This window comes from Actinia tenebrosa, unplaced genomic scaffold (assembly GCF_029948245.1).
Source record: "Actinia tenebrosa isolate PJP-AT-01 unplaced genomic scaffold, QUT_ActTen_1.0 PGA_scaffold11__36_contigs__length_13525064, whole genome shotgun sequence".
Classification (NCBI taxonomy): domain Eukaryota; kingdom Metazoa; phylum Cnidaria; class Anthozoa; order Actiniaria; family Actiniidae; genus Actinia; species Actinia tenebrosa.
In genome coordinates this window covers 9,178,276-9,204,633 of record NW_028292571.1, presented here as the reverse complement: position 1 = coordinate 9,204,633, position 26,358 = coordinate 9,178,276, and the positions used below count along the sequence as shown (strand labels likewise).

The window sequence follows — 26,358 nt, the reverse complement described above, 5'->3', positions numbered from 1 at the left end:
GTGGATTCGATTCCCGCGAGGGCATTTGATATTTTTCTCTTATTCTCTCTATTTCATTACACACACCGAATGCATAATTTATTACTATATATTTACGGTGTTACCTATAGAGAAAAAACATCGCTCTGGGATCATCACGAGTACCCTACATGTCATATTCCGGCTGCGTTACCAGCGTGGATGGTCCTTGTGGTGTAGTACTGGAATACCGAAGCTATAAGACGTGGGTTCGATTCCCGCCAAGCGCATTTGATATTTTTCTCTTATTCTCTCTCTTTGCTAATACTGCTATTTTGACATATTTCACTATTAAGCCAATATCCTACTCTGAAAATTATTCCTGGCAATTTGTCTTTCTCATATATAGAATATGTTTATTAAAGTAACCTGTCGAGTTTTGAAAAAGATACGAAGTATTGAACTTGTTTAAGAATTATATGGATTTTAATATTTGGAAAAACAGTTAAAACGAGGCAACCAAGGCCACAAGCCTCAGTAATCTATACAAAACTCTTCAACTTTGATTTCGAATATTTTAGGGAGTTTTACTGCTATGCCATTCAAACGTTCTGCATTCACTGATCGTTAATCGCTCTTTCCTGTTTTATGATGTTACGGCATACTTGCTGTAAGACTTTACCGTATGTTTCCCAATCGTACATTCTTATGGGAAACTATTTCAATGTTGCGGCATTTCATTTTGCATTGTGTACGTCCTGTAAGTTTTAACATTCTTTCCCCACTACCGAGAAGTCATTTCGGTGTTGTCGCTTGTAAAGAGACGTAGCTAGGTAATTTGTGAAAACTAATTAGGGCAAGACTCTAATGAATAATATAATATAAATTTAAGATAGATCGCGCCCACCACCGATGTCAACGCCGCTAATTGAATTGATGTTTCTTGATTCTTCGCTAGACACCCTTCATAATGCATCCTCTTCTTAGGCAGGTTTTTATATTGCTTTTTGTTTAATTAGAAGGCGATATTTTAACCTAAGTTCTTAAAGAAACATGGGTTTAAAATATTGTTATTAATATCAAAATGCAGTGGCACGAAAAAAGTAATGTTTACTTGATAAGATGTTTGTTAAATATAAATATACGCAATGAGATGAATGATGAACAGATGGTATCTGGGGACGAGGCTTGCATCGGGTGCTATCCAATTTCGCTAACGCCACGTGCTATCCGATTTCGCTAACGCTATGCGCTATCTCATTTCGCTAACGCTAGCTTACGCAGTTTGTACGCTACACCAACGCTATTTGTTTTACGCTATACTCTCGTTATGTCTCGAGCTACACGAAGTAGTACGGCCGTACTCTCTGCAGAAGACCGGCAGGAGATTATACGGGATGTTGTTCAAGCGGTTTTGGAGGCATCCTCTGCAAATGGGTCAGGAAACTCTTCCTCCTCGCCACCTTATTCTTCACAGCCTGCACTGCCACCTTCTTCCACCTCCGCAGCACGTGTGATGAGTTTAAATGAATTATAAAAAGCTGGCTGTGTGGCTAGCTGCTTTTTGCGCATTCTGTGTTTAGATCACTCCTGAAAAATTCTATAGCAGGAATCTGGATAATAATGTAGTTATTGACTATTATTTTTGACTCTGAAGATGACTTCCGCTCAGGTTGTCGAATCGTCAGTCACATCAAACAGTCTTTCTTTTAGACTACATCCACCCGGATGATCATAACACTTCAATTAACAATGAAGTTATAATATAATAATAATAATAATAATAAGTCAACATAGTATTTGATTTTCTATCTGGGTATCACACGGATTTGATTAGTAAACTGACTGATGTAGGCCTCACTGATGGTCTAAAAATCGTAAGAAAGTGTCAGAAATGGGTTATTTCACAGAACTGTGAGATTGCGAAACGTCTGTACAATTGTTAAATTTGTATACATCTTTGTAAAACCAGTCATGCAGACATTTGCCTAGACTATTCATGACCGCAATATTCTGTATTCATGTAGCAAAAATGTCTGAAGCTGAAATAAACATATAAACAAATGCTAATAATAACAACTCCAATGTGAAGTTCGACGTTTGAACTGAGCCTAAGACAATATTCAGGAGGAAAAAAGGCATTGAGCAGGCTCGATAAGGTAACAGCTATCCAAGAATACTTAATGCTTACTTCCCCTTCCCCTTTCCCCAATTTTTCCATCAAAATCTAGTTCATATGTTGAACATATGTTAAAAAATATTTCAATATCTACAGTAATTTCTTTGGTTATACATGCTAGTATTGATTTCAATTGCTGATTTTATATTTAATGTCATTAATTCTATAGTCAAGATTTCCTCCTACTAATGCTCTTTTTATATTTGGAGTTTGTTTGATTCATTTGCTCGTTTAAAGCCGTCTGTTCTACCGACTTAAACTAAATTATGCTTATGGCTGCTAGAACTCTGTGTCGTTTATATTAGTCCCCACACACATCTAAGCGAGATGAACGGTGAGCTTGGAACGATAGAGACATGTGAGTTATTGTTAAAAGTGCGATGCAAAGGCACGGCTACCTTTCAAGATGGCGCAGGGAACTGTGAAAGGGACTATTGGTAATTAATCACATTGTCAACTCATGAAACAAGGGATAAATTTCACTTGTGTTTGTCAAAATGTGCTCAATTTCTGAGAGAAGCCTTGAGCAAAACAAGGGGATCCAGAGGTGGTAAAATGAGTGACTAGTCACTCCCTTTTCCTCGTACTACTCCTGGAAAAAAACCTTTATGTGATAGGATTAGTCACCCCTCTTCTAAAATTCCTGGATCCTTCCCTGCAAAGACTAGTCATTAGTGCCTCTTACTTTTTTTAAAATGATGCATTTAGATATAGCAGAAACTCAGCGACTCGCTCCATCAGTTTCAAAAGCAAACTTCAGTTTAAGTGAATCTCAGTTTAAACAGCAAACCACGTGATGTCTACGACATAATTGCATATGCTGAAACTCGAACTGGAACAATACGGCTGAATTTGAATTTGAATTTCAAGACGGATATTTTCGATAATTTTGATTTCATGGCATAGCCTTTTTACCCAAAATAGCTTTTCAATGTATCTTACTAGTTCTATCACTGTATTTAGAAATTTAGCAATTTATTTTCACAGTAGATCATGCTCTCAGGGTCGTGTTACGAAGACAGCACCTTCTCCTCAGTTATTTTAACACACTGAATTTTGGTGCGGTCGAGGCTTGAATTACGACCTCCCGCACAACAGACAGACGCTCACCAAGTGAAAAAAAGAGGTGGCGGATTCTTATTGCATAACATTTCAGTAATATTAGAACAAAACGTTTGGTAAACTTTCTTTATTAGTAGAACATCTACTTAATCATAAGATCGTTTTCCCCTTAATTATGTAATTATTTTTCCTTTTATCCATGGAAGGAGAAACTTGACCTTGGCATAGACATCAAATCTACCAGGAGAAAAACAAAAAAAATCTTTATAGAGCTGCTTTTCATTTTGGACACAGAAGTCGTTTTCTCTAAGAGTAAAGTCACAGTTAAAAGCTCAGAACGCTTATTGTTTTGCTTTTCTTTGACACTTGTTTTCTTTGAAGCGCAGCCCGCTCATCAAAATATTCTGGCAGTATAACAGTCCTTAAACCACATGCAACTCTAAAAATCTTGAGATTTTTGTTAGCGTTTTAAAGTGCTTAAATTTTCCCTATGTGAACATTTTGTTATTTATATTTATTTCATATTTGCTTCGTTTTCCAGAAGAATTCAACCATTTTGAAGCCCTTAGAAAAACTCAATTTCTTCCTATAGGCTGTAGGAATACAATTAAACAGCTTGATTGACAGACTGACTAAAAACAAGCTTTTTATTTGCCGAAATATAACTTTTTAGCTTCGATGTTTGTCGTTCTTATTTTATTTCAGAGAGTTTATTTCAGAGAGCCTAATGGTCGTGGGTCGTGGGTCGTGGGTCGTGGGTCGTGGGTCGTGGGTCGTGGGTCGTGGGTCGTGGGTCGTGGGTCGTGGGTCGTGTCGTGGGTCGTGGTCGTGGTCGTGGGTCGTGGGTCGTGGGTACGAAGTCGTGGGTCGTGGGTATGAAGTCGTGGGTCGTGGGTATGAAGTCGTGGGTTCCAATTTTTTTCCAAATTTATCATTTATAAATTTAAATTTATCACTATACTTCCAAAACAAGATCGTGTGGCTTTGTTCCTATAAATTCGGTGTAATTGTGGGTTGTGCAAGGTAGTCTGTGTCTGATTTGCGTGACAGTGTTATAAAAATATACCAAAATTGGTGGCCTGGAAAACCTTTTAGCACTTTCTTACATTTCATTTAAGTATATTGGCCTTGCTGTTTAAACATAAATTTAGCGAAAGAAAAAAAAAAAAAGAAGAAAAAAAACAAACAAACAAACAAAAACCACTAGTCGTCTACCCTGTTCGCTTAAACGAGGAGTCTTCAATGGACTTTATCCGGATGTTACCTAGAAACTGGAGCGACAAGCCGCTGCAAACGTGTGAAGTCGATGGACAGCAAATTCGTGTTTAGTTCGGCATTACGTTTCTCCTCGTTCTATGTGTTTCGTTGCGAGAAAGCTTGTTTCACTATTTCTTAGTAGTTCTCTTTGTGTTAATATGGAAATCCTGAGTAAATGACTTGAAAGTGCGGGGTTTACCGTTACCTACGACTCCAAGGTTGATGAGGACTGCTTTTATGCAGCGGCAGCGTATCAGTTGGGCTTAAATACCAAGAAGGTCAAAGAAGTTATATTCAGTAACTTAGAGAAGAACCGATTTGATGTAAGTATAATCAAAACGATGTTTTATTCTTGATTTTGCGGGTCCATACCTAAATTATAAGGAAAGTAGAAATTCCAATAGAGTCAGCTCTTTAAAAAATCATGTCCACCAACTACATGGAATGATGAATAATCGCCGGTTTAGGAGATTCCAACACGTGTCTCCATCTCCATCTTCATCACCAGTCTCAAACCTTATATTCAGTTTTATTGGAACCAAATTTTAATTTTATGTCCTAATGTATACGAGAGATCTAGTATCTTTTCGTATTGGGTGCGACTGGAAAGAGCTTAGCTATGCCATAGATTGAAATATTTTACTCTGCATGGCTCACGGTGTGTGGACACTACAAAACATTTTATGAATTTCGAATCATTCTCAACACACTTCTAATTCGAGCGCTTTTCACATAATCTATTTTTGCTTCTGATTGTTGGTGTAAAGTTTATGGAAATATCTGATAAGATGCTCCTCTCGTTTTCTATTATCACGCCAAAACTCAAAATATTGCTTTTAACAACTACCAATGACAAACAGGGAATACTAATTCGTTTCTTTATGTTATATAGAGCTCTAAAGTTGGTCGAGTATGACTATATTCTAATAGACGATAGGCCATTCATAGACGGGTATACTCTTCTAAACAGATCGGTTTGGACGTCTTCCGTCGGTCTTTTGTTTTGGTTAAAGTGGCAAAAGCTCTTGACAAGCAGCAGTCCAAAACAGCGTCAAGTGTTTACTTGAACAAATTGAGAGTTGTCAACACCTTTTTGATTAAAGACCTTGTGTCCGAATTGCGTGACGTTGAACAACATATTAGTGAACTAAATACTTGAAATATACGTTGATTTCAATCCTGCGCATTCTCTATTTAAAGTCAAATAGTCCTTTGTAATACCAAGGCATTGAAAACCACACTAAAAGTCGTGCTTTAGTTTCTGCCCATATTTAAAGGCCAAATAGACACGGACTACCTTGCACAACCCACAATTGCACCGAATTTATAGGACAAATCCACACATCTCGATTTGGAAGTATAGTGAAGAAATGATAAATTTGGGGAAAAAATTGGAACCCACGACTTCGTACCCACGACCCACGACCATTAGGCAAACTCTATTTCAGACCATGTCTTGCCACTCTTGGGAGTTGATTCTTTCATGTGCAAATATTTTAACATGTAAATGAAATGGGTATTTTGCATACGAATCTAATAAGTCTTATTGACGAGCGGGTAGCGCTTTTAAGAAAACAAGTGCAATGTAAAAACGTCAGACTCAGATGTTACTCAAATGTTGCTCAGATGTTACTTACCAGATCTAGCCACAGCTGCTGATAGATATGTCATCAATAGCGATGTCACCAGAATAATCTCTACCTCGAATACCTTCAAACAACAACTAAAACGACAAGAAATAATAAAATAATTAGACGCTTCCATCAATAATCATCACGTGATATTACGGACATGACTTACAGGGCTAATCCTTCATGTTATGTAGGTTTGATCTTTCTTTCTCGGATAAAAATATTATTACTGATTATTATTATTATTATTATTATTATTATTATTATTATTATTATTATTTTGAAACAATATTATTTGCTATGTTTTAAAGAATCCTAGTCAATCACAATGGACTACGGGCCGGGAAAAAATGAAATACTATGCAATGCGCCATTATCTCGGTCTTAAAAAAATGGCGGTTTTGTAGGTAACGTTTGGGAATCCAGTTCCATCGGTCTTGTTATTCTTGATAAATGTTTTACGAGTATCATAACATAATGATGCATAGCCACTTTATGCTTTCCATGATATATTAAAAAAATTGGCAACAAATCTAAGGTGGATTTTGAAAGTTGTGATGACTATCAGGTGGACGACCAAAAAGTCATAATGTCTCAAAGAGAATATCCCTGAAAAATTCTACCTACTTGCTGTAGAATAAAAGGAAGGAAAATTTTAAGGCTTTCGGATATCAAATTTGTAGAACTTTTGCTACATGACAAGAGAGGTTGGAAGAGCTCGAGAACGACGTAGGCGAACGATGTAGACAATACTATAGGCACGCAATGCATTGTGGTTGACTGGGATTCTTTAAACCCTCTGAAACCCTATAATCTGAAAGATAAGAAGAGCCCTTTAAACAAAAATAACTAAAAATCAGCTAGTACTAACTGTTTGTGTTCCTGTTTGTGACAATCGAACATTGCCTTTGATCCACATGTTTCCTTGGGATCCGCTTTGAGTGAACACTTTAGAAGTTCCGACAAAGACGTTAAGAGTACCAATGTGGTTACCATACATGTGGTAATAGAATGTCAAACACTGGTTGCTGCCGATGGTGACCGTCTTCTCGATGATAGCATTATCACCTTTCACTCGGGGAGAAGAAGCCTCGATGTACATGTAAAAACCTAGTAAATAGAATTGCATTGACAATGATCACGCAACACCTCATTACGAGTCTAGTAGTATTAAGCCCAGATATGATGAAAATGGAAGTACTTCAGAACAGGAGATCTGTCAGTAAAGCATGAGAATCCGATCAATAACGCAATCTATGTACTTCATGAACACGATAAACAAGTATATTCGAATGCGTGACCAAAAAGATCACGCAACACCTTATTACGAGTCTACACTGGACTGAAGAAGGAAGGTACTCTCGCCTTCCCAAACGTCTCCATCAAAATCATCAGAACTCAAACATGCAAATAGGTATTTTCAATTACGTTTCTTAAATGATGTCAGAGTTTAGAGTAACTTTCATTCAAAACAAATGACAATAAAAAAAAGTTCTGCAAGATATTTCTGATCAATGAACTTCCTATAAATATAAGAAGGACAAAAATTTTTAAGGGTTTTAAAAAACTTTTAGATGAACACATCTAAAAGTTTTTTTAAAGTCATCCCATTTAAGGTCCCATCCAAGATATTTAGCTGCTGCAACCCTCTTTATTTGTTTATCGCCAATGTGAATTGGGATAATCTTCCCTAATTAATTTGGAAAGCCTGAAATCTGAGCCAATAAACAAATACTCAGTTTTGGTAGCGTTTAGTCTGTTCGCCAACAACCAGTGATGTACATTGATTAAATCTTCATTCAACTTGACCTGCATTTCAGTTGTTGAAATAGAGGTAGTGCTCATGATAGTCTTGTCAGCGTGCGTATGGGGCTCAGTGAATGAAAGACACCCCGAAAGGTCGACAGACAGATAGACTGACAGAGGAAAAAGAACGTGGTCAATAATGTCCAGAACCAGCCTTAACTACAGATAGTTTAAAGAGAAAGTAACTGAACACTGCATTTGTTTCCGTTTCTTTCATTTATAATTTTAAAATAAAAGCAGGCATACTCTTGATGCTTACCCCGCCTTAAATCGCCTTAGATTCTATCATATTTTCTTTATTTAGACCGCCTTATACTGCCTTATGTCGCCCTATATCGAATAAATTTATGACCCATTGTTTTGGTGAGAACTTTGTATAAATTGCCCTGTCTGTCCGTCTCTAAGTCAATTTACCTTTTCCTGTAGAGTGGTCTCCACTTGGTCCAGTGTGTATTGACGATGTACCATACTGTCGTCTTGTCCAATCAAATTTATCGTCTTTTCGTTGAGTAAATCCACAGTCACGTTCAAAATCGCATTTGAATGCTAACAAGGATAATTTCATTAACAACAATTTGCGAAGGTCAAGATGAAACATTTTCCTCAACTACATTTATTAGTATTTTCAAAATTTTGTTGTTAGGTTTGTAAACTATATGTAATTGAGTTTCATGATGAAAAGAATTGTTTTTTCAAATATATGATTCTTTTTTTTTTTACCTAAACATATTTTTTTCAATCATAGTCATTTGTCACCTCTCCCTAGTGATAGGCAACCCCAAAAAAATATCAGGGATGATATCCCATAATTTCTGATATACTTTTGATATACTTGTATATATGTACAAAAGGATCAGAATTTATGCATATCGCTGTATATATATTATATATATATATATATATATATAATTGTGTGTTTATGTATATACATATATACATATAGCTTACCTGATGGCATTGGTGGTGGCGTCGGTTTAACTATTGTTGTATCACAAAAAGAAAAGATTGTAGGTTGTATCACATCAATTTTCTATCACAAAATCTGCAGTTTACTGGGAATGTATTATCATTACAAATGTTTGGCAACAAAAGTTAATACCTCTACGCTTCTTTGTTTGCTCCACAAAGTTTTGAGCTAATTCTCAGTTAATTGAGAGCTACATTGCTACGTTAATAAGAAATGTACTTTCTTTATTTGGTAACACTTTATTCATACACGTCAACTAATGCTGATTTCCACAAGAGGCGTGTGGTTATAATAATATTAAAACTTACTAAATAATAAAATTAATTAAACTACTTAAAATGGTTGTACCACTTCCTATTTCACTTGGCAAGAAATTCATGACCGTCCTGTTAAATCAATAAGGAAATGAGTTTTCGTCAAAATAAAAAGGGTTCATCCTCCAGAAATTTTGTTTGAATTGAAAACCCAACTCTTTGAACTGCCAGTACTCTTTGCAATAAAAATAAATACCATTTCTAGCTAAACAACTATACACTTACCAGTCCTAATACACTTATTAATTGTTTCACGATAATAATCCTTTTTAGTTAGACTAGAGCATTAACTAATAGATATGATATGAATATCTTTAGCATCTTGAAGTTAAACTGTTCTAAATACTGTTCATCAGTTAAAACTAGATAATTATCAGCACTGTTGCCAGCAAAAAGGCATAGCTACTAAGCATTTTGTTGTTTCATTCAAGAAATTCAGTTTATAAGTATATATTTTAAATCTTTTCTTTTTTTTTTTTTTTTTTTTTTTTTTTTTTTTTTTTTTTGACAATTTTCTTTCGATTTATATTTAATAACTAAGTAATTTTTGCACTCATGTTGACAGAGTAACCGTGATTACATAAAGTTTAAATTCAATTCAAGTCAGTTCAATCCTTGTATCCATACTTACCACCACCTTCACATTTGTACATTCTATTCAGCTGGATGGTGTCAATTGCACTTAAACCACGTCTTTGTCCAATGGTCACCTACAATGATTTAAAAAATGTTCGTTTATTTTTTCGTTTTTTGTGAAATACCCAATTATCAGACGACTTGACAATACATACCCCTTAGTTGGGGGGAACAAATGGTGCTCGAAAATTCATAATAATGAGTTATTTCTCTAATAATAATAATAGTAATAATGATAATAATAATGACATCGTAAATGCCCCTTGCTTCTTGGGTACAATGGGTACAAGCGATATATAATAATGAGTTATGTATCTCTGATAAATATAATAATGATCTTGTACCTACCCCTTACTTCTTGGTTACAATTGGGTGACCGAAATCTATACTAATAATTTAATCATCTAATCTAATCTAATAATATTCTCTAATAATATTAATAATTATCTTGTAAATACCCCTTGTTTCTTGGGTACAATTGTTGGCAGCCCATTCTTAGAAAAAGCTCTTGACCCATAATGCATCACGCTATCATAATCGTATGGGGTACCCAGTGAGTCTATGCCTAAAGACTGCTTCTTGAAGTTAGAACTTTTTCCTATAATCATACAAGGAATAGCTGAAACGTTGTAGCATACATTTATCGCATATATACACCTATTTCAATAAAAGTTGTCGACGCCCAAAGCGATAGGCAAAACTCAATACGCGAAAATCATCATTATCATTATAATCATCATTAATAATAACAATTATTATCATACATGATAATATGTAATATATATTCAATCATATTATTTTCAAGTTCGTTATGATATACGTCCCCAAAATATATCATTTTGTGAGAAGGTCATCAATGGATAATCATTTATTACAGTGCAACTACTCCAACTAAAGCCACCTTGACAAATTTTCCACAAATTATCCAATAGTGTTTGAGTATTTAGACAATAGATTAGTGGCAAATTTTGAATTTAAATATTCTTCTGTTGTTCCGGTTGGTAAAACTAAATGATGAAGAAGAGCTTGTAATATATTTTCTTCTCAAATTAGTGATTTGTGTCACCAAAGATATAGAAAAATAGCAATGTACGACTTCAAACACGACAGGAAAGCAAATTAGAAACCGTATAAAACACAATCTTTATTATTACAGTTTGTTTCTTCCAGACAAAGATATTATCAGGCTGACACTGTTAGATCTTATCACTATGATGCTATGCGACAGCACGTTTATATTCGACAACAAAGGTGCCGGCAGTCTTCTAAGCCGTGTAAACCCATGGTTATTTGTCCGATTTGTAGCAATTCTATTGTTCAGATTTCTACTTTTGATTGGCTAATTTGTAGAAAATTTGTCGAGGTGGCTTTGGTTGGAGTAGTCGCACTGTAATGGTTTTTTTTATGTTATCTAAGTCCTACGTCTACTTCACAAATGTTTTGTGGTCTTACCATCGAGGACGTTTTCAAATTTGATTTCTATGTAGTTGTCTCGATCTGGACGAGACTGTTCATGGTGGAAACCAAGAGCATGACCTGACGTTTAGTTAAAACAATGGTAAAATAATTCATTAAAAAAAATCTCCATGTAGAGTGGATAGGTATGCATAAAGTAGGATTAATAAGAAGTCGAAGAAAAAGGAGAGATCAGAAGCAGAAGCAGAAGAAGGAGGTTTTTGGAAATGACAAAAAAATGCCTGCCCACGAACTATTGTTGAATATACAGCTGAATCGCAAGTTTTTAATATAAAGCCTGGTTTTCACGCAAGCTTAAGCATATAAGCACCAGAAGACTCCATCCAACCACTGAGAAACGCAAGCACAAGCACAAGAATGAAACATGTTTGATCCTTGTGCGTGTGGTTGCGTTCCTGCAACTGTTTTCGGCTAAAGCAAATAATTTTCAGTGTTTGACCGCCATTTGGAGCAAATAATGAGATTCAAGCACTTCTCTCAGGTGACTGAAACCATGCAATATTTTGAAGAAAATTATAAAATAGAATGCTTATTACATTTTAGTATAATTGTAAATTTGAATATAGAGTTTCCCGAGCTGTGATTGGGCACAATGATTATGGAGATATTTACCTCGCCTCTCGCGGCTCGTTGAATATTCCACCAATAATACACTTCGCCTTCGGCGAATAATTGTTGCATATTATCCTTCTAATAAATCATTACTTACCAAATTCGTGTACTGCTATTCCTTTGCTCCAGCATAGACCACCTAGAGAGATCTTCTGTTTGCCTCCAGTTTTTCCAAGTAAAGACCAACACCTGGATAATTAAAACAAAGGTATTTCTAGAGTGTTAACAAGTGCTTTTATAGTATTGTATAACATGCAACACGCTAGTAATGAGAATGCTTCCTCGTTTATTTTTGTTGGCAAATCTTACCCGCCTCCTTTGTACACAGAGACATAATCTCTCTCAGTTGTTCTCTTTTTAAAGCGAATACACGTTTTCTGGTGGTACTCAGCAATGGCTTTGTTAACCATGGCCATAGCATAGGGTTCGTTGGCTGGTGAAAAAAGAGATTCGAATTTTATCCTGTGATCAACAATACCCGTTGGAATATTTTCCCATTTCAAACCTCGTGTCATTATCTTCAGAATAAGATTGTTTGCTTGAGTTGTATTTATATTTTTCTTCTGACGTGTAAATGTTAAACAAAGAAATGATACTATAGGGAATGACACGTGGTCTGAAATGAGAAAACATTATACCCAAGATGAAGAAGTTTGAACTGCTTCGCTTTTAGATGATTAATCACCAAATGATCAAATGTTAGGTTTAGCCGAAGATTTACGCAATGCAAGTAGCTATAATTCGATACGGTTGGGGCATTGGCTTCCATGTCAATCAAATATCTACCAGGTGATCTGACGGATTTCGATTAGCCTATCAGATTGCGAATAGCGTTTGCTGAAAAAGAATCAATCCCCATAGACCTTTGCGCGCCTCGAGAAGCATTAAAAAAAAACAAGATATGTGTGGATCGGTAATAATCAAGAACATAGCACATATAAGAATAGCACGTAAATACAACACATTTTTAAATCAAAAAAGGTTTATTGTTATCAATATACTTACATACACCCTACTACTAAATAGCAATTTGAGCAATCACATTTTCAATCATTTTCGAAGCAAAAAACTTCGTAAGGTTAACTTTGTTGGCTATACGAATTGCAAAAAAAACGGATAAACACTCTTAAAATAAGCTTTTCTTGTAAAATGTTTTCTTGTACATAACTTGAAACATTACTATAGACTTCAAATGTGCAGCTATGACTTCTTTTCGCCAATATTTCGCACTATATTTCAAAAGAATACATATTCAAATCCAACCCAAAACAAAATGGCGTCCTTAACGGCAATGTTTCGACTCTAGGCGCGCTGTCATGTTAGGGATTGATTCTTTTTCAAGTCAGAAAGTCATGCATTGCGCGCTTTCCGAGATCATCTTGTAGCGGTCTTATTATATCGATATCGATTATAATAAAGTATTTCTTAATTGACAGTCTTGATTCGTGCTGTTTGAGTAATTACATATCGAACAATGAGTGTCAAAGTTTTCTTTCCCGGAATTAAAAAAGGGACTGGGGAGAAGTAGTTTTTTTTTGTTTTTTTTCGTATTTTTTGTAGTTTTTTCTTGTTTTTCGTCTTCGCCAAGCTCGTAAATGTCTCTCAGTCGTTTCGCCAGCCGACGAACACGTTTGCCCTCCATCTTTGACCTCAGGGTAAAGACCCGCAATCCAAATATGGAATTATGTGATTCCATATATGGAGTGACCTTTCTCAACTCCAACTTTGACACTAATGTATGGAGCAAAACCTGATATGTAAAATTATGAAATATATACTCTGATCGAAACGCTTCAATTCTTTTACGAATTATGTTTAAATTTACTGTACAACTAATGTTACACCTTCTTGAATTTCGTTTATTGTAAAACTATATATTCTGGGAAACAAAAGCGTTACGCCTAATTCATTGTAGGGTCTGGGGACGAGAATGTGAACTTGACAAATAAAGAAAAATGTACTCACCAATAGAGGCTTCAACATCGTAGGGAATCTGTGCGTTAGGCCATAGTCTGGTATTGATGGATGCTCTTTCTCCTCTCGTCTCCAGTTCTGTTCTTTGTCCTTCAGTTAGTTTGATGTCTCCTTCAAACAGGTCAGGATCTTCGATACCTCGATTTTCTATTATAAATAGAAATGAATTCATTGAAGTAAGAAAAACACTTTAATAAATAAATATATCCACGTGGATTGGCAACAAATTGTCCCGTCGGGCCTCAAATCATATGAGTAGAATATTCCCTGTCACAGTTCTCTGCGCCATCGTGAAAGGTAGCGGTGTCTTTGAATCGAAGCGAGACAAATGTTGAGCTTGCAATAATAATAGCCTTTATTTATAGAGGGTAGCACCTAATAGCGTTAATAACACTAACAAACTTGTGGCTCAAACAATGATAGCAATGATAGAAACATGTGGATTAGTCTCGAAGGTGTAAAAAAGATCAATAGTGCTGCTCGGCTACATTCCAAGATAGTGCAGGCAACGGTGAAAATTAAAGGATCTATTGCTTGTCGGTTCTCTTGGATGAAGCATGGGTGGCGCACTCTAACGCGTCATCTTTCTCCAGGGCAGTTCAAAAGGTTCGGTTCAAATACCAGAACTTTTGAGCTTACTCCGCTTCGCGGGCTCTGAATTTGTTGTGTGTATTTATACATGTTTAGATTCATGAATTAAATCGTCCTTTTTTCTCGAGGATAGCACTTTAAAATAGCCAGTAGCTAAGAAACCTATGGCCCCTATTACATAATCAAATTGGAATTTAGTAGTTACTCTATTTTTAAAATTTAAAATTTAATTTTCTCAAATGAAAATAATCAATGGAAAAAAGAAATAGAAAGAATTGAACTTAGTAATACCTTCAAATCCTGCTAGGGCAGAGGCTGCAAGAAGAGCCAGCAAGATGATCTTCATGGTGTCCAAAAAAAATATCATACCTTGAGACGAGATGTGCGACTTTTATATTCAAATCTTTTCATCATATACCAGGGGGGTGCACGATTAATATTTGTCTTAGGTAATCAAGCTGATTGAAAGGAAATGTACTTGAAATTCCATGTTCACATATATCGGTTGCAAAGTAAAAAATAGTTCAAAATAAGGACCAATTGTATTGATTTATCGTATTTCCTCTATTTAGCTCTTTAATAAGCGCTATTCTTAAAAGAAAACCAGTTTTGGGCGCCAAAAATAAACAGGCCCCTAGATCCTAATAAGAACACACAGGACAGTATTTGGTACTTTTCCCTTGGCAGACCTCTGAACGTCATTTCATTTAATTAGGAATTTTCAAAGATCGGGAAAATTCATTAAGCTCCTGGTTCCTAATTAGCGCCCTAGTTCAAAAGCACTGACAATGAATCAGGGAGCTTAACAGAGGAAATATGGCAAGTCTCGAGTCCCCCTCAGAAACCTGTTAAAATTCTCGTCCGTATAGTATTTATTTCTACACACAGATACATTGCTTATATATATACACTTGATTGCAGAAAGGTTGTAGTATACATTTATACATGTAATGCCTAATGAGATGCAAGATATCAAATGAGATGCAGAACCTAAAACATGCTTAAATACAATTGCTTAGCCACTACATTTTGTAGAAAATACTTTTTTAACTTGACTTTGTGCAAATATACTTGTCTCTGATACAATAGAAGATAAATAAGACCAAATAAGTTACTTTTTAAGTTTTGCATCTCATTTGATATCTTGCATCTCATTAGATATATGTATAAATATATACTACAAACTTTTTGCAATCAAGTGTATATATATATATATATCTTCTAAACACGAGGTCCCCCCTTTACATTAGCATTCTTTATTCTCATCAAAGTTTTTGAAAATTCAATAAACCACATATACTTCTGAAACCTGATTAAACAAACAAATGTTTTAATATAAAGAGACACCTGGACCATCTGTCCACTTGATTCTATATACTTGCCCAAATGAAAACCATGCCATCAATCACAAGTTAAAGTTTGTGTAACCTGTGTCAAAAATGCGGGTTTTTCTGAAAGTGAATGTATGCAGTAATATACATAGAGCCAAGTACAACACCTCTTGACAACAAAAGCCCAGACTATAATCACAGGTATTTGTCCAGGTTGTATGGTCATCAACGTTTCTTGAGTACTTAAATTTTTTATAGGGAAAGAAAAATATATATTTAAAAAAATTTTTTTTGAGCAAGACTTGAGTTTGTTTTTTAATCAAGGGTTTCGAACTTTTAAAAGTAGCCAGAGAAATTGGTAGGTGATAACTACGAAATATATATGTTTCTTGCACATTATCGTCGATAATTTAAATTAATTAAAATTAAAGCATAAAAATGAATCAGTTTTATGGAAACTAAACACCACCTCGGAGCTGCTCAAAAGAGAGTGCACTGATCCCTTACCCAGCAAGGTTTGTGGAGGGAGGAAAACGGAAAAACCCGGAGAAAAACTTTCGTGTCAAGAGAGAGACCCAACAAACTCCACTGACATGTTATAGAGAGTCTAGGAATCGAACTCGGCGAGACCCCATGAATGATATTAGGGTACACAACACCACGCATGTGGCTACTGGAATGATTGCCAATTACCTGTAATAATGCACTTATAGTGTATTTAGTATTCCTATTCCATATTGCCCTTTACGAGTAAATTTTTACATCTCCCTTGAAATTGTATTTTATATAGGTCGCCACAAACATACAACCTACGCATTATCTTATCATTAGCTCTTGCTAGCTTCTGCTTTAAAGTCTCCCCTCGCTCGTCTGGCTCGTAGTTTTCCGTTTTGCTCGGCACACCAGTTTTTAAATACTTTCCATCAATTATCGATGCTGTTTTTTTGGTATTCTCACGTGTTTTTAAGTTTTCTTAGGGACTGGTCATAAAGTATAGGGGGGTGGGGGGCAAAACCAGAATAGAATCAGTGATTTTTTGTCTTGGCCCATCATAAAATGATGCTGAAAATGGGATGGCCCAACCCCAGTTTATAAGCAAAATTGCAGATGACCCACCCAAGAAAAAAATCTAAATCCCAAAAGAATTTTCTTGGTTTCACACGTTTACCACTTATTGTAACATTGACTGTTTCGACTTCGTCTTTCTCTGTCATCGTTTTCCTCACTATCAGTAATTCCTATTTCATGAGTAACAATGTCAGTTTCTTCGTCGCTATCCAAATCTTCAGTATCCTCATTAGTGTCCACATATGAATTATCATCATCTTCAGACAACCACAACAAAGCTAGGCTCCAAACTAGGTGAAAGCCCAAAGATCGAATTAGAATTTAGAAGTTGATTTTTGAGGAGGGATGAAAACCGGAGAACCCGGAAAACCCTCGAAGCACAGGAGGGAACCAACAAACAACTCTACTCACATACGACAACGAGATCGGCAGGACTCGAACTCGGGCCGCATTGGTGAGAGGCGGCGCATTAGCAGCGCACGCCACCGGTGCTTCTGATCATCATGGTGTAACTTTTTTTCGAAATTCACTTTTCGAAAAAAAAATTTAACCTTGGGAAACTGTCACTGATACCGGAAAGTTTTTTTTTCAAAGCGTCTTCAGACTTGTTAAACGAAGACGAATCTCGTGCATGAGAACAAGCTCGTCTAGGAAGTGGTATGAAAACGGCATTACTTTAAGACAAACGGGAATCAATCCAGTTCTAAACCTGACGCGCTCAGTTTCCGAGATTGACCACAGTACAAAATAATATGCCTGACCGAATGTGGAGAGAATTTATTTGTAGAGACAAAAACGAGTTTATCGTGGAGTTAAAGCCAGGCATGCACAAATGAAATCGGACGTTCGCGTATACATCAAAACAGATCTGAACTTCAACAGGTTAGGGTTTTTTTACAGCTTTTTAAATTTTTTTCAAATATAATTATGGTTTTAAGGTCACTAGTCTATCAGTATTATTGTTAAAATGTAGCGACGAGTCCTCACAGTTTTTATATATTAGACTAGAACCTGCATAGGAACAGCCACTTCCGGTTGTCACATACGGGACTTTATCTGTGACGTCAACACGTTTGCTTTGAGGACTTTTAGGGACAGTTTGTCGTTCTTGTAAAACCTATTCTTCATGAGCGTTCATTAAAAACCTTTCAAGACATAACAACAGTGATGTCACATTTTTCGTTCGACCGCGAGCTTAATTTTAAAAAAATATTGCACCATGAAAATTAAAAGCTCATGAATGTTATTATAATTTATTATTTAAAAATAAAATACAAGAAGTAAAAATTTGGTTTCATAAGAGTTTTAACAACATAAAGAGCGGTCGAAATAAATTTTAACAAATTTGCAGAAGCATTCAAAGCTCTGACGTCACAACCATGTTTACAAAGCCTCATTACAACACTACAAACAGCCAATGGACTACTAAAACGTAAGGCATTATGGGACATCAATTGGGCAAATATGCATAACTTTGTTACAGTAGTGGCGTCGATTGACATCAGTTCACCGTAATACAACTTGGCAAGAGATAAATTGAAAAATGGACAGCTCCACGATTGAGTGAATTTCTCAAAGATCGTGGGGTCGTCATTTCAGCATATTTGTCTCCCCCCCCCCCCCCCCCCTTGGGTTGCCACCCCTGTTACCTTAGCAAGGCTGCCAAGATCGACTTGAAACCACTGATTGACATCAAGAGTCTTGGATGCCCATGATCCACCGTTATACGAATAGTTTGCCTTAAAGTTAAGTCTCCCATAGGCTGGAAGGTACCTGCCATCATAAGTGGTTGAGGCTGTAAGCTGTTGGTCAGGAATTGTACCATCTTCCATTCCAAGTGCAGAACTAGTATTGCAACTTACTGAAAAAATAATTAAGATAAATGCAAAATTAATAAAGTTTTTTTATTACTTGACTCTATTAATACTAGAAAAGCGGAAAAAGATTACCAAAAAGTAGCATTGCTACCAAAAATAGCTAGAGCTAAACGGGTTATGCCGCTAAAGGTCAGTGAGCTTGCTTATATGATATTATTGTCAAATGTAAGTGAGAATAAATTATAATTTTAATAATTTTGCTACAATATAGCCGGTTAAAAACAAGACGGAAGATGCTAATAAAGGTAATAAAAAGCACAAATAAACAAACAGAAAATAAAATACAAATACCAGATATGATGGAGCATTTGACAAAGAGATTTGACAGAGTTTGCCTAATGGTCGTGGGTCGTGGGTCGTGGGTACGAAGTCGTGGGTCGTGGGTACAAAGTCGTGGGTCGTGGGTACGAAGTCGTGGGTTCCAATTTTTTTCCAAATTTATCATTTATAAATTTAAATTTATCACTATACTTCCAAAACGAAATCGTGTGGCTTTGTTCCTATAAATTCGGTGTAATTGTGGGTTGTGCAAGGTAGTCTGTGTCTGATTTGCGTGACAGTGTTATAAAAATACACCAAAATTGGTGACCTGGAAAACCTTTTAGCACTTTCTTACATTTCATTTATATTGGCCTTGCTGTTCAACATAAATTTGGCGGAAAAAAAGAAAAAGAAAAAGAAAAAAACAACAACAACTAGTCTTCTACCTTGTCTCGCTTCAACGAGGAGTCTTCAATGGACTTTATCAAGATGTTACCTAGAAACTGGAGCGACAAGCCGCTGCAAACGTGTGAAGTTGATGGACAGCAAATTCGCGTTTTCGGCATCGCGTTTCTCCTCGTTCTATGTTTTTTGTCGTTGCGAGAAAGCTTGTTTCACTATTTCTTAGTAGTTTTCTATGTTAGTATGGAAATCCTGATTAAACGACTCGAAAGTGCGGGATTTACCGTTACCTACGACTCCAAGGTTGATAGGGACTGCTTTTATGCAGCGGCAGCGTATCAGTTGGGCTTAAATACCAAGAAGCTAAGGTCAAAGAAGTTATATTTAGTAACTTAGAGAAGAACCGATTTGATGTAAGTATAATCAAAACGATGTTTTATTCTTGACTTTGCGGGTCTATACCTAAATTATAAGGAAAGTAGAAATTCCAATACAGTCAGCTCTCTAAAAATCATGTCCACCAACTACATGGAATGAATAATCACCGGTTTAGGAGATTCCAACACGTGTCTCCATCTTCATCTTCATCACCAGTCTCAAACCTTTTATTCAGTTTTATTGGAACCAAATTTTAATTTCATGTCTTAATGTATACGAGAGATCTAGTATCTTTTCGTATTGGGTGCGACTGGAAAGAGCCTAGCTATGCCATAGATTGAAATATTTTACTCTGCATTGCTTACGCTGTGTTGACACTACAAAAACTTTTTTGAATTTCGAATCATTCTCAACACACTTCTAATTCGATCGTGTTTCACATAGTCTATTTTTGCTTCTAATTGTTGGTGTAAAGTTTATGGAAATATCTGATAAGATGCTCCTTTCGTTTTCTATTATCAAGCCAAAACTCAAAATATTTGCTTTTAACAACTACCAATGACAAACAAGAGGTCAAGATTTGCGTGACTAGCTAATTTTGAGGACAGCAAAGTTTGGGGATTTTATAGACGTTACCGGTTAATCCTGGTTCAGAGCTTGGTTTGCCTTTTCAAAAAAAGGAAAAACCCTGAGTTATAACGCGGGGAGCTTGCGCAGTTTTGAGAACCACCTTACTGAGAACCACTTTGCATAGTAGAGTCGATATTTAAACCTATAAAAAAACCTATAAACTAATAATAGAGACAAAAAGCTATAAGCTTTACGTTAATACTTCGAGTCGAGTTCGCGAATTTACAGGAAGAAAGCTACACAATCTCGTTTTAGAAGAATAGTGAAGAAATGATAAATTTGGAAAAAAAATGGAACCCACGACTTTGTACCCACGACCCACGACTTTGTACCCACGACCCACGACCCACGACCATTAGGCAAACTCGATATGACATTAATATACCAACGTTATGAAAGTTGATACTCATCAAGAAAATAATTAATTAAAAGTTTTTTGAAGCAGCTATAAAGCTATGTCGGATAAATAACTATTTCTTTAGTTGGATCTGACCACGCGTCCACATTAATCCATTAATTGTATCATCACTCTATAATTCCATGTAAGCAACTTTTGTATCATTTTCAAATTCTCTTTCCTGTCCAAATTATAGATGAATTTGGTTCGTTTTCATTCGTATTTTCCTTGGGAGAGCTAAAATTATCCAATTACTCAGTAATTGGTTAGCTTTCATCAGCCAATCAAAACTCAGAAGAAACAATAGAAATTGACTTTGAACCAATCAGCACGCGACTTTAGCTTGCCGGCAGGCATTGTTTACTTTTTTTCATCTTGTAATTTTTATTTTTTATTTTTTTATTTTTAATTGGCGGAAGTTGTAAATTGGGATCTTTTTGAAGACCTTTTTTAGCATAAAAAACGATAATATGGTTGACATGGAACTTCAGGAATCAACTAACAGATTTCCCGAAGTATCTGAGGATAGTTTGAATGAAATGCGCGAAAGAAATGTTACCGCCACTTGGATGAAAGTATTTGACTTCTGGAGGATGCAGGGCAAGACAAGAAGAAAAGCGCTTAGAAGATATCCCCGTCAATGAACTCTTTGGAATATTTTTATATAATTAATCTGCAATAGGACTAAATGTACGTCCAATTTGGAAATAATTGAATTCCAAATTTTCCTCTGACTGCCAAATTGGACGCGGCCTATCGGCCTCTTCCAATTCTGTCAGTCCTCGGATTTTTTTCATCCAATTATTTCCGACTTGGGCAGCATATAGTCCTATTACCTATACTAATTAATTAGTTTGGATGCGTATTGTCCTTCTGTCCAAACTAAAACGATCGAAAACTCTTTCAACGAAAACGCATAACACTTGAAAACGCTCTCAAAAGTGGAGACAGTTGAAAACGGAGGCTTATCGTTTAAGTGTGGACGCCAAGTTTTCGATTGAGTTTTGTTTCGGAAACTTATTAATATGATTTATAAACTCAACGACGAATCATAATTTTATTTTGTTCAGGTAGATGAGACTTGGTTCTTGGTGAAACAATACTGGGAACCTTAAAAGCCAATCAGAGTCCAGAACTAGGGAGATCGCATATGAAGTATATATAGTAATATATAAAATATCCGACAAATATATCATTTTCGCTCTATGCTACGACTCGATTCGGGAAGCAATGGTATAGCGTAGCGATGACAGCGTGAAGAAAGAACCACTCTGTTAAACCACTGTTAATTCCCTTTCTTTGGTTGTTCATCACGAGAAAAGAGATTGTTATTATACAAATATAGTTGCAAAGGAACACACCAAGGAAAAGGGGAATATTTAAGTGAATGAAGTCATGTAAGAGTAATCCTTCTTTCCACTCAGTTATTGCAGTCATAATAGTCAGTATTACATAGACCCTAAAAATAAAGCCATGCACGAGGAATATTTCTTTACACTCAGTCATTGCAGTCATAATAACTAGCATTATATAGACCCTATGTATAAAGCCATGCACAAGGAATACTTCTTTATACTCAGTCATTGAAGTCATAATAGTCAGCATTATATAGACCCTATGAATAAAGCCATGCGCAGGGAATACTTCTTTGCACTCCGTTATTGCAGTCATAATAACCAGCATTATATAGACCCTATGAATAAAGCCATGCACAAGGAATACTTCTTTACACTCAGCCATTGCAGTCATAATAACCAACATTATATAGACCCTATGAATAAAGCCATGCTCAAGGAATACTTCTTTATACTCAGCCATTGCAGTCATAATAACCAACATTGAATAAAGCCCATAGCCAACCCTATGAATAAAGCCATGCTCAAGGAATACTTCTTTATACTCAGCCATTGCAGTCATAATAACCAACATTGAATAAAGCCCATAGCCAACCCTATGAATAAAGCCATGCACAAGGAATACTTCTTTACACTCAGTCATTGGAGTCATAATATCCAGCATTATAGCGGAGCACCATAGGTATAGAATATGGTAAACTATGCAACGCTAAAAGTGTCGCCCGCCAGGTGTACATCGCGTTTCTGATTGGTCGAGCTTTCAAATCACACGTCACTTGGAAAATGACGACATTTTTAACAACGAGCTTTTTAACTATCATTTTTTTGTAGATATTGTAAATACGAAACAAAAATTTATTGAAGAAATCATGGAAAAAAAGAATTCGCCACAGTGTGAAGATAGAGATTAGGACATTTTCTATTTTGTTTTATTTAGTGTAGATAACATTCCTAAAATTACCGGCAAACGAGCAACAAACTAGAATGACAAACGTGCGAAAAAAGCGTATCTGTTTTGTTATTATGGTAAGAGTACTTTCATTTTGAATTTCATTCAATAATTTTATATCTTTCTACGGATAATTTATCTAAATATTGAATGAGTTTTAAAATTACACCAAATATTCAACTGTTTATTGAGCTTTTCGACCTAGTACTTGATTATAAAAATGAGCTAAAATTTGTGTTGTTGAGAGATAAGTTATTGTATAAAGAGCGGTACCTTGTCTTTCACTTTCAAAAGCTAAGAAAATATTAAAAAACATTGCCAAATACCAAACTACTGACAAAGAAAATTTTATTTTGTATTTGCCTTGCATTTTGCGTTATTTTCTATTTTGCCTCAGTTGTTCTTGTCAAGTATAAATGAATGTAAACTTATTAGTTTTTCAAAAACTTTTGTTGTTAACAAAATGAAAACTGGTTAAATTGAATTTTCAAAATCTAGTAAGCTTATGTTTTCAAGCTTCTCGAAAAATAGTTAAGACTTTTATGAATGAAACTACGGTTCTCGTAAAGACATAAAACTTTTGATGTGGATAATTAACCAAACATCGTTATTAGTGTAAAAGAAGTAAAAGTAATCTTATGTATTAATTTTGCTCGCCTTTTTTTTAACCAGTTTTCAAGTCGTTTTATAAGTAAAATTAACCAGGAATTCAAAGCTTAAAAAATGTCGGCCATGGAAAACTAGCCCCTAGGGGGGATTGGTGGTGAGTTGTATACAAAATTCTTATAATTGGGATCGAAAGAGTATTTTCGCGCAAAGAAAACGATTTAGTGCAATTTGATTCGTTTTTAGTGCAGGTTTTTTTATTATGGGAGACATTGTCTTAATATTGAATAAAAAAATGAAGATTTTTTTTCCCATTTTAATTTTATCTTCCACATTCATTCAAATTGGGCTCCCTTTGACTTGCGTATCGGGAGCTCCGCTTTTAGGCAGTGCCTAAATATATTTAATATATAGACCCTATGAATAAAGCCATGCACAAGGAATACTTTAATTACTTACGGTTTAATTCGCATTCTTTGCCAGCGAATCTTTGTCTGCAGTGGCAGCGATAGTCGTTCACCAGCGTTATGCAAACCCCGTCATTCTTGCATCTCGGGGTGGCACACATACCCTGTAGAAAATAAGTTTAGTCTAGTGGTTTGGCATTCCTAACTCTAAACAATTGTCATTAAAATATTATGTAAAAAAGAGACGAGACGAGACGAGACGAGACGAGACGAGACGAGACGAGACGAGACGAGACGAGACGAGACGAGACGAGACGAGACGAGACGAGACGAGACGAGACGAGACGAGACGAGACGAGACGAGACGAGACGAGACGAGACGAGACGAGACGAGACGAGGGACGAGACGAGACGAGACGAGACGAGACGAGACGAGACGAGACGAGACGAGACGAGACGAGACGAGACGAGACGAGACGAGACGAGGACGAGACGAGACGAGACGAGACGAGACGAGACGAGGACCGAGACGAGACGAGACGAGACGAGATGAGACGTGATGAGACGAGATGAGACGAGATGAGACGAGATGAGACGAGATGAGACGAGAGGAGAGGAGAGGAGAGGAGAGGAGAGGAGAGGAGAGGAGAGGAGAGGAGAGGAGAGGAGATGAGATGAGATGAGATGAGATGAGATGAGATGAGATGAGATGAGATGAGATGAGATGAAGAAAAATGACCTGCAAAAATGTTTTATGCATTCTTTTTGCTTCACAAATGTTTTTTGGAATTAATATTAATCTGTGGTGAACAGATGTTCTGTAGAATTTATTGCTTCTACCACCCATCATGCATCAGGCCGGAAAGATGAAAAAAGCTCATTAATATCATTAAAAAAACTATCAGCTTCAAATGTAGTTGAATTAAAAAAAGATTACGAAAAAGAGCAACTAAAGAATGCAAGATTAAAAATAGAAAAAAGCCTGCAGTTTATTTATCGCAAACTGAAAAACATTGGAAAAAATTGCCCATACATTTGGAATATTTGCTCTTTTCGGTCTTTTTCCTTTCTTTCCAAAACAAAATGTTGTTCTTAAAATAAAGTTATATAGCACAAGTAAACTGCGTGACACAACACCCTAAATAACCCTGTAAATCTTCTGTTCTTTGCGAACTACTGTAGTTAGCGTGTTTTCGAGGCTACGAAACCTAAGAAACCATAAGAGGCGAACGTATAGGCCAACAGATAGGATGATTCTGTGATTCATGTTGGCCTCATTAATTTGTAAAATTTAAAAAAACGCAGCTTCAAATAAGGTTAAATTAAACTGAAAATAAGATTACAAAAAAAAAAAAAAAAAAAAAAAAGAAAAGAAAAGAAAAGATTCTAAAGAAAGCAAGATCAAAGAATAAAAAACAACCTTGAAGAAGCCTACTAATAGCAAACCGAAAAAGCCGACGTTAAATTGACTTGGTACGAAGCAGAAAACTCACAATGATGAAATAATAAAAAGGGGAAAGGAAGGGAAAAAAAATTAAATAAATAAAATGCAAGAAAAATGCAATATGTATAATGTATTTGTATCAAAGCAAACTCACCTCTCCGAAGCGTCGAAAGTAGTAATGATAGATCTGAGATAGGATGAAGAGCCCGGAAGAAGGCATTGCTAACTCTCTTAGAAGAATGCATTCCAACAAACCATCTTGCTTCTTTTGGTCAGCAATGTTCATTGACAAACATTTTGGCAAACGTGAGCAAGTAATGAAGCAGTCCATTTCATCTTCAACGAAAATCGTTTGGATTACATTTCCCAACTCAAACTTCCTGAATGGAAGTTTATCAAAATATAGTCCTTCAGAACATCCACTCTCGCAGAAGCGAATAAAGAATGAGACCAAAAGACTCAAAGATGTGATTTGACTTTGAAAAGCCATCGGTTTTGAGCAGATTCTTTAGCAATTAACCCATTTGCGATCCTTGTTCCAACTAAAAATGAAATGAATTTTTTCAAACTTATGAGATAATATGTGGATTAATAATTTATTCGATCATTTTTTTAAAAACAAGTGACTCTCAATTTCATAGGAATTATGAGTTAATTAATGGATGGCAAACAGCCACCTGTTCGACGACCTCTAAATATATAAGTAATTGTTTATGATGAAATTAATTTATTAGCTAGGAAAGTAAACACTGAATACTTTGTCATTTCTTATCGAGCATTTTTCTGTTAG

General features: G+C 35.8%; 1 protein-coding gene and 1 long non-coding RNA gene across 2 annotated transcripts; one reads left to right on the top strand and one right to left on the bottom strand.

The window, feature by feature from the left end:
• The first annotated feature begins 1,239 nt into the window (after window positions 1-1,239).
• LOC116299168 (uncharacterized) lies at window positions 1,240-13,946 on the top strand. Its single transcript, XR_004197434.2, has 3 exons — window positions 1,240-2,117; window positions 12,028-12,106; window positions 13,814-13,946. It is a non-coding gene; the product is annotated as an uncharacterized LOC116299168 (long non-coding RNA).
• On the bottom strand, window positions 3,312-26,095 carry LOC116299167 (meprin A subunit beta). The gene is made up of 15 exons (XM_089027735.1): window positions 25,723-26,095; window positions 24,177-24,288; window positions 18,512-18,723; window positions 14,755-14,803; window positions 13,864-14,019; window positions 12,208-12,331; window positions 11,996-12,087; window positions 11,263-11,346; window positions 10,269-10,408; window positions 9,806-9,884; window positions 8,842-8,871; window positions 8,308-8,439; window positions 6,959-7,197; window positions 6,094-6,179; window positions 3,312-3,436 (listed from the first exon to the last, which is right to left on the bottom strand). The coding sequence occupies exons 1-14, from the start codon at window positions 26,056-26,058 to the stop codon at window positions 6,099-6,101; spliced, it is 1,866 nt and encodes a 621-aa protein (XP_088883861.1). The 5' UTR covers window positions 26,059-26,095; the 3' UTR covers window positions 3,312-3,436; window positions 6,094-6,098.
• Window positions 26,096-26,358: the final 263 nt, after the last annotated feature.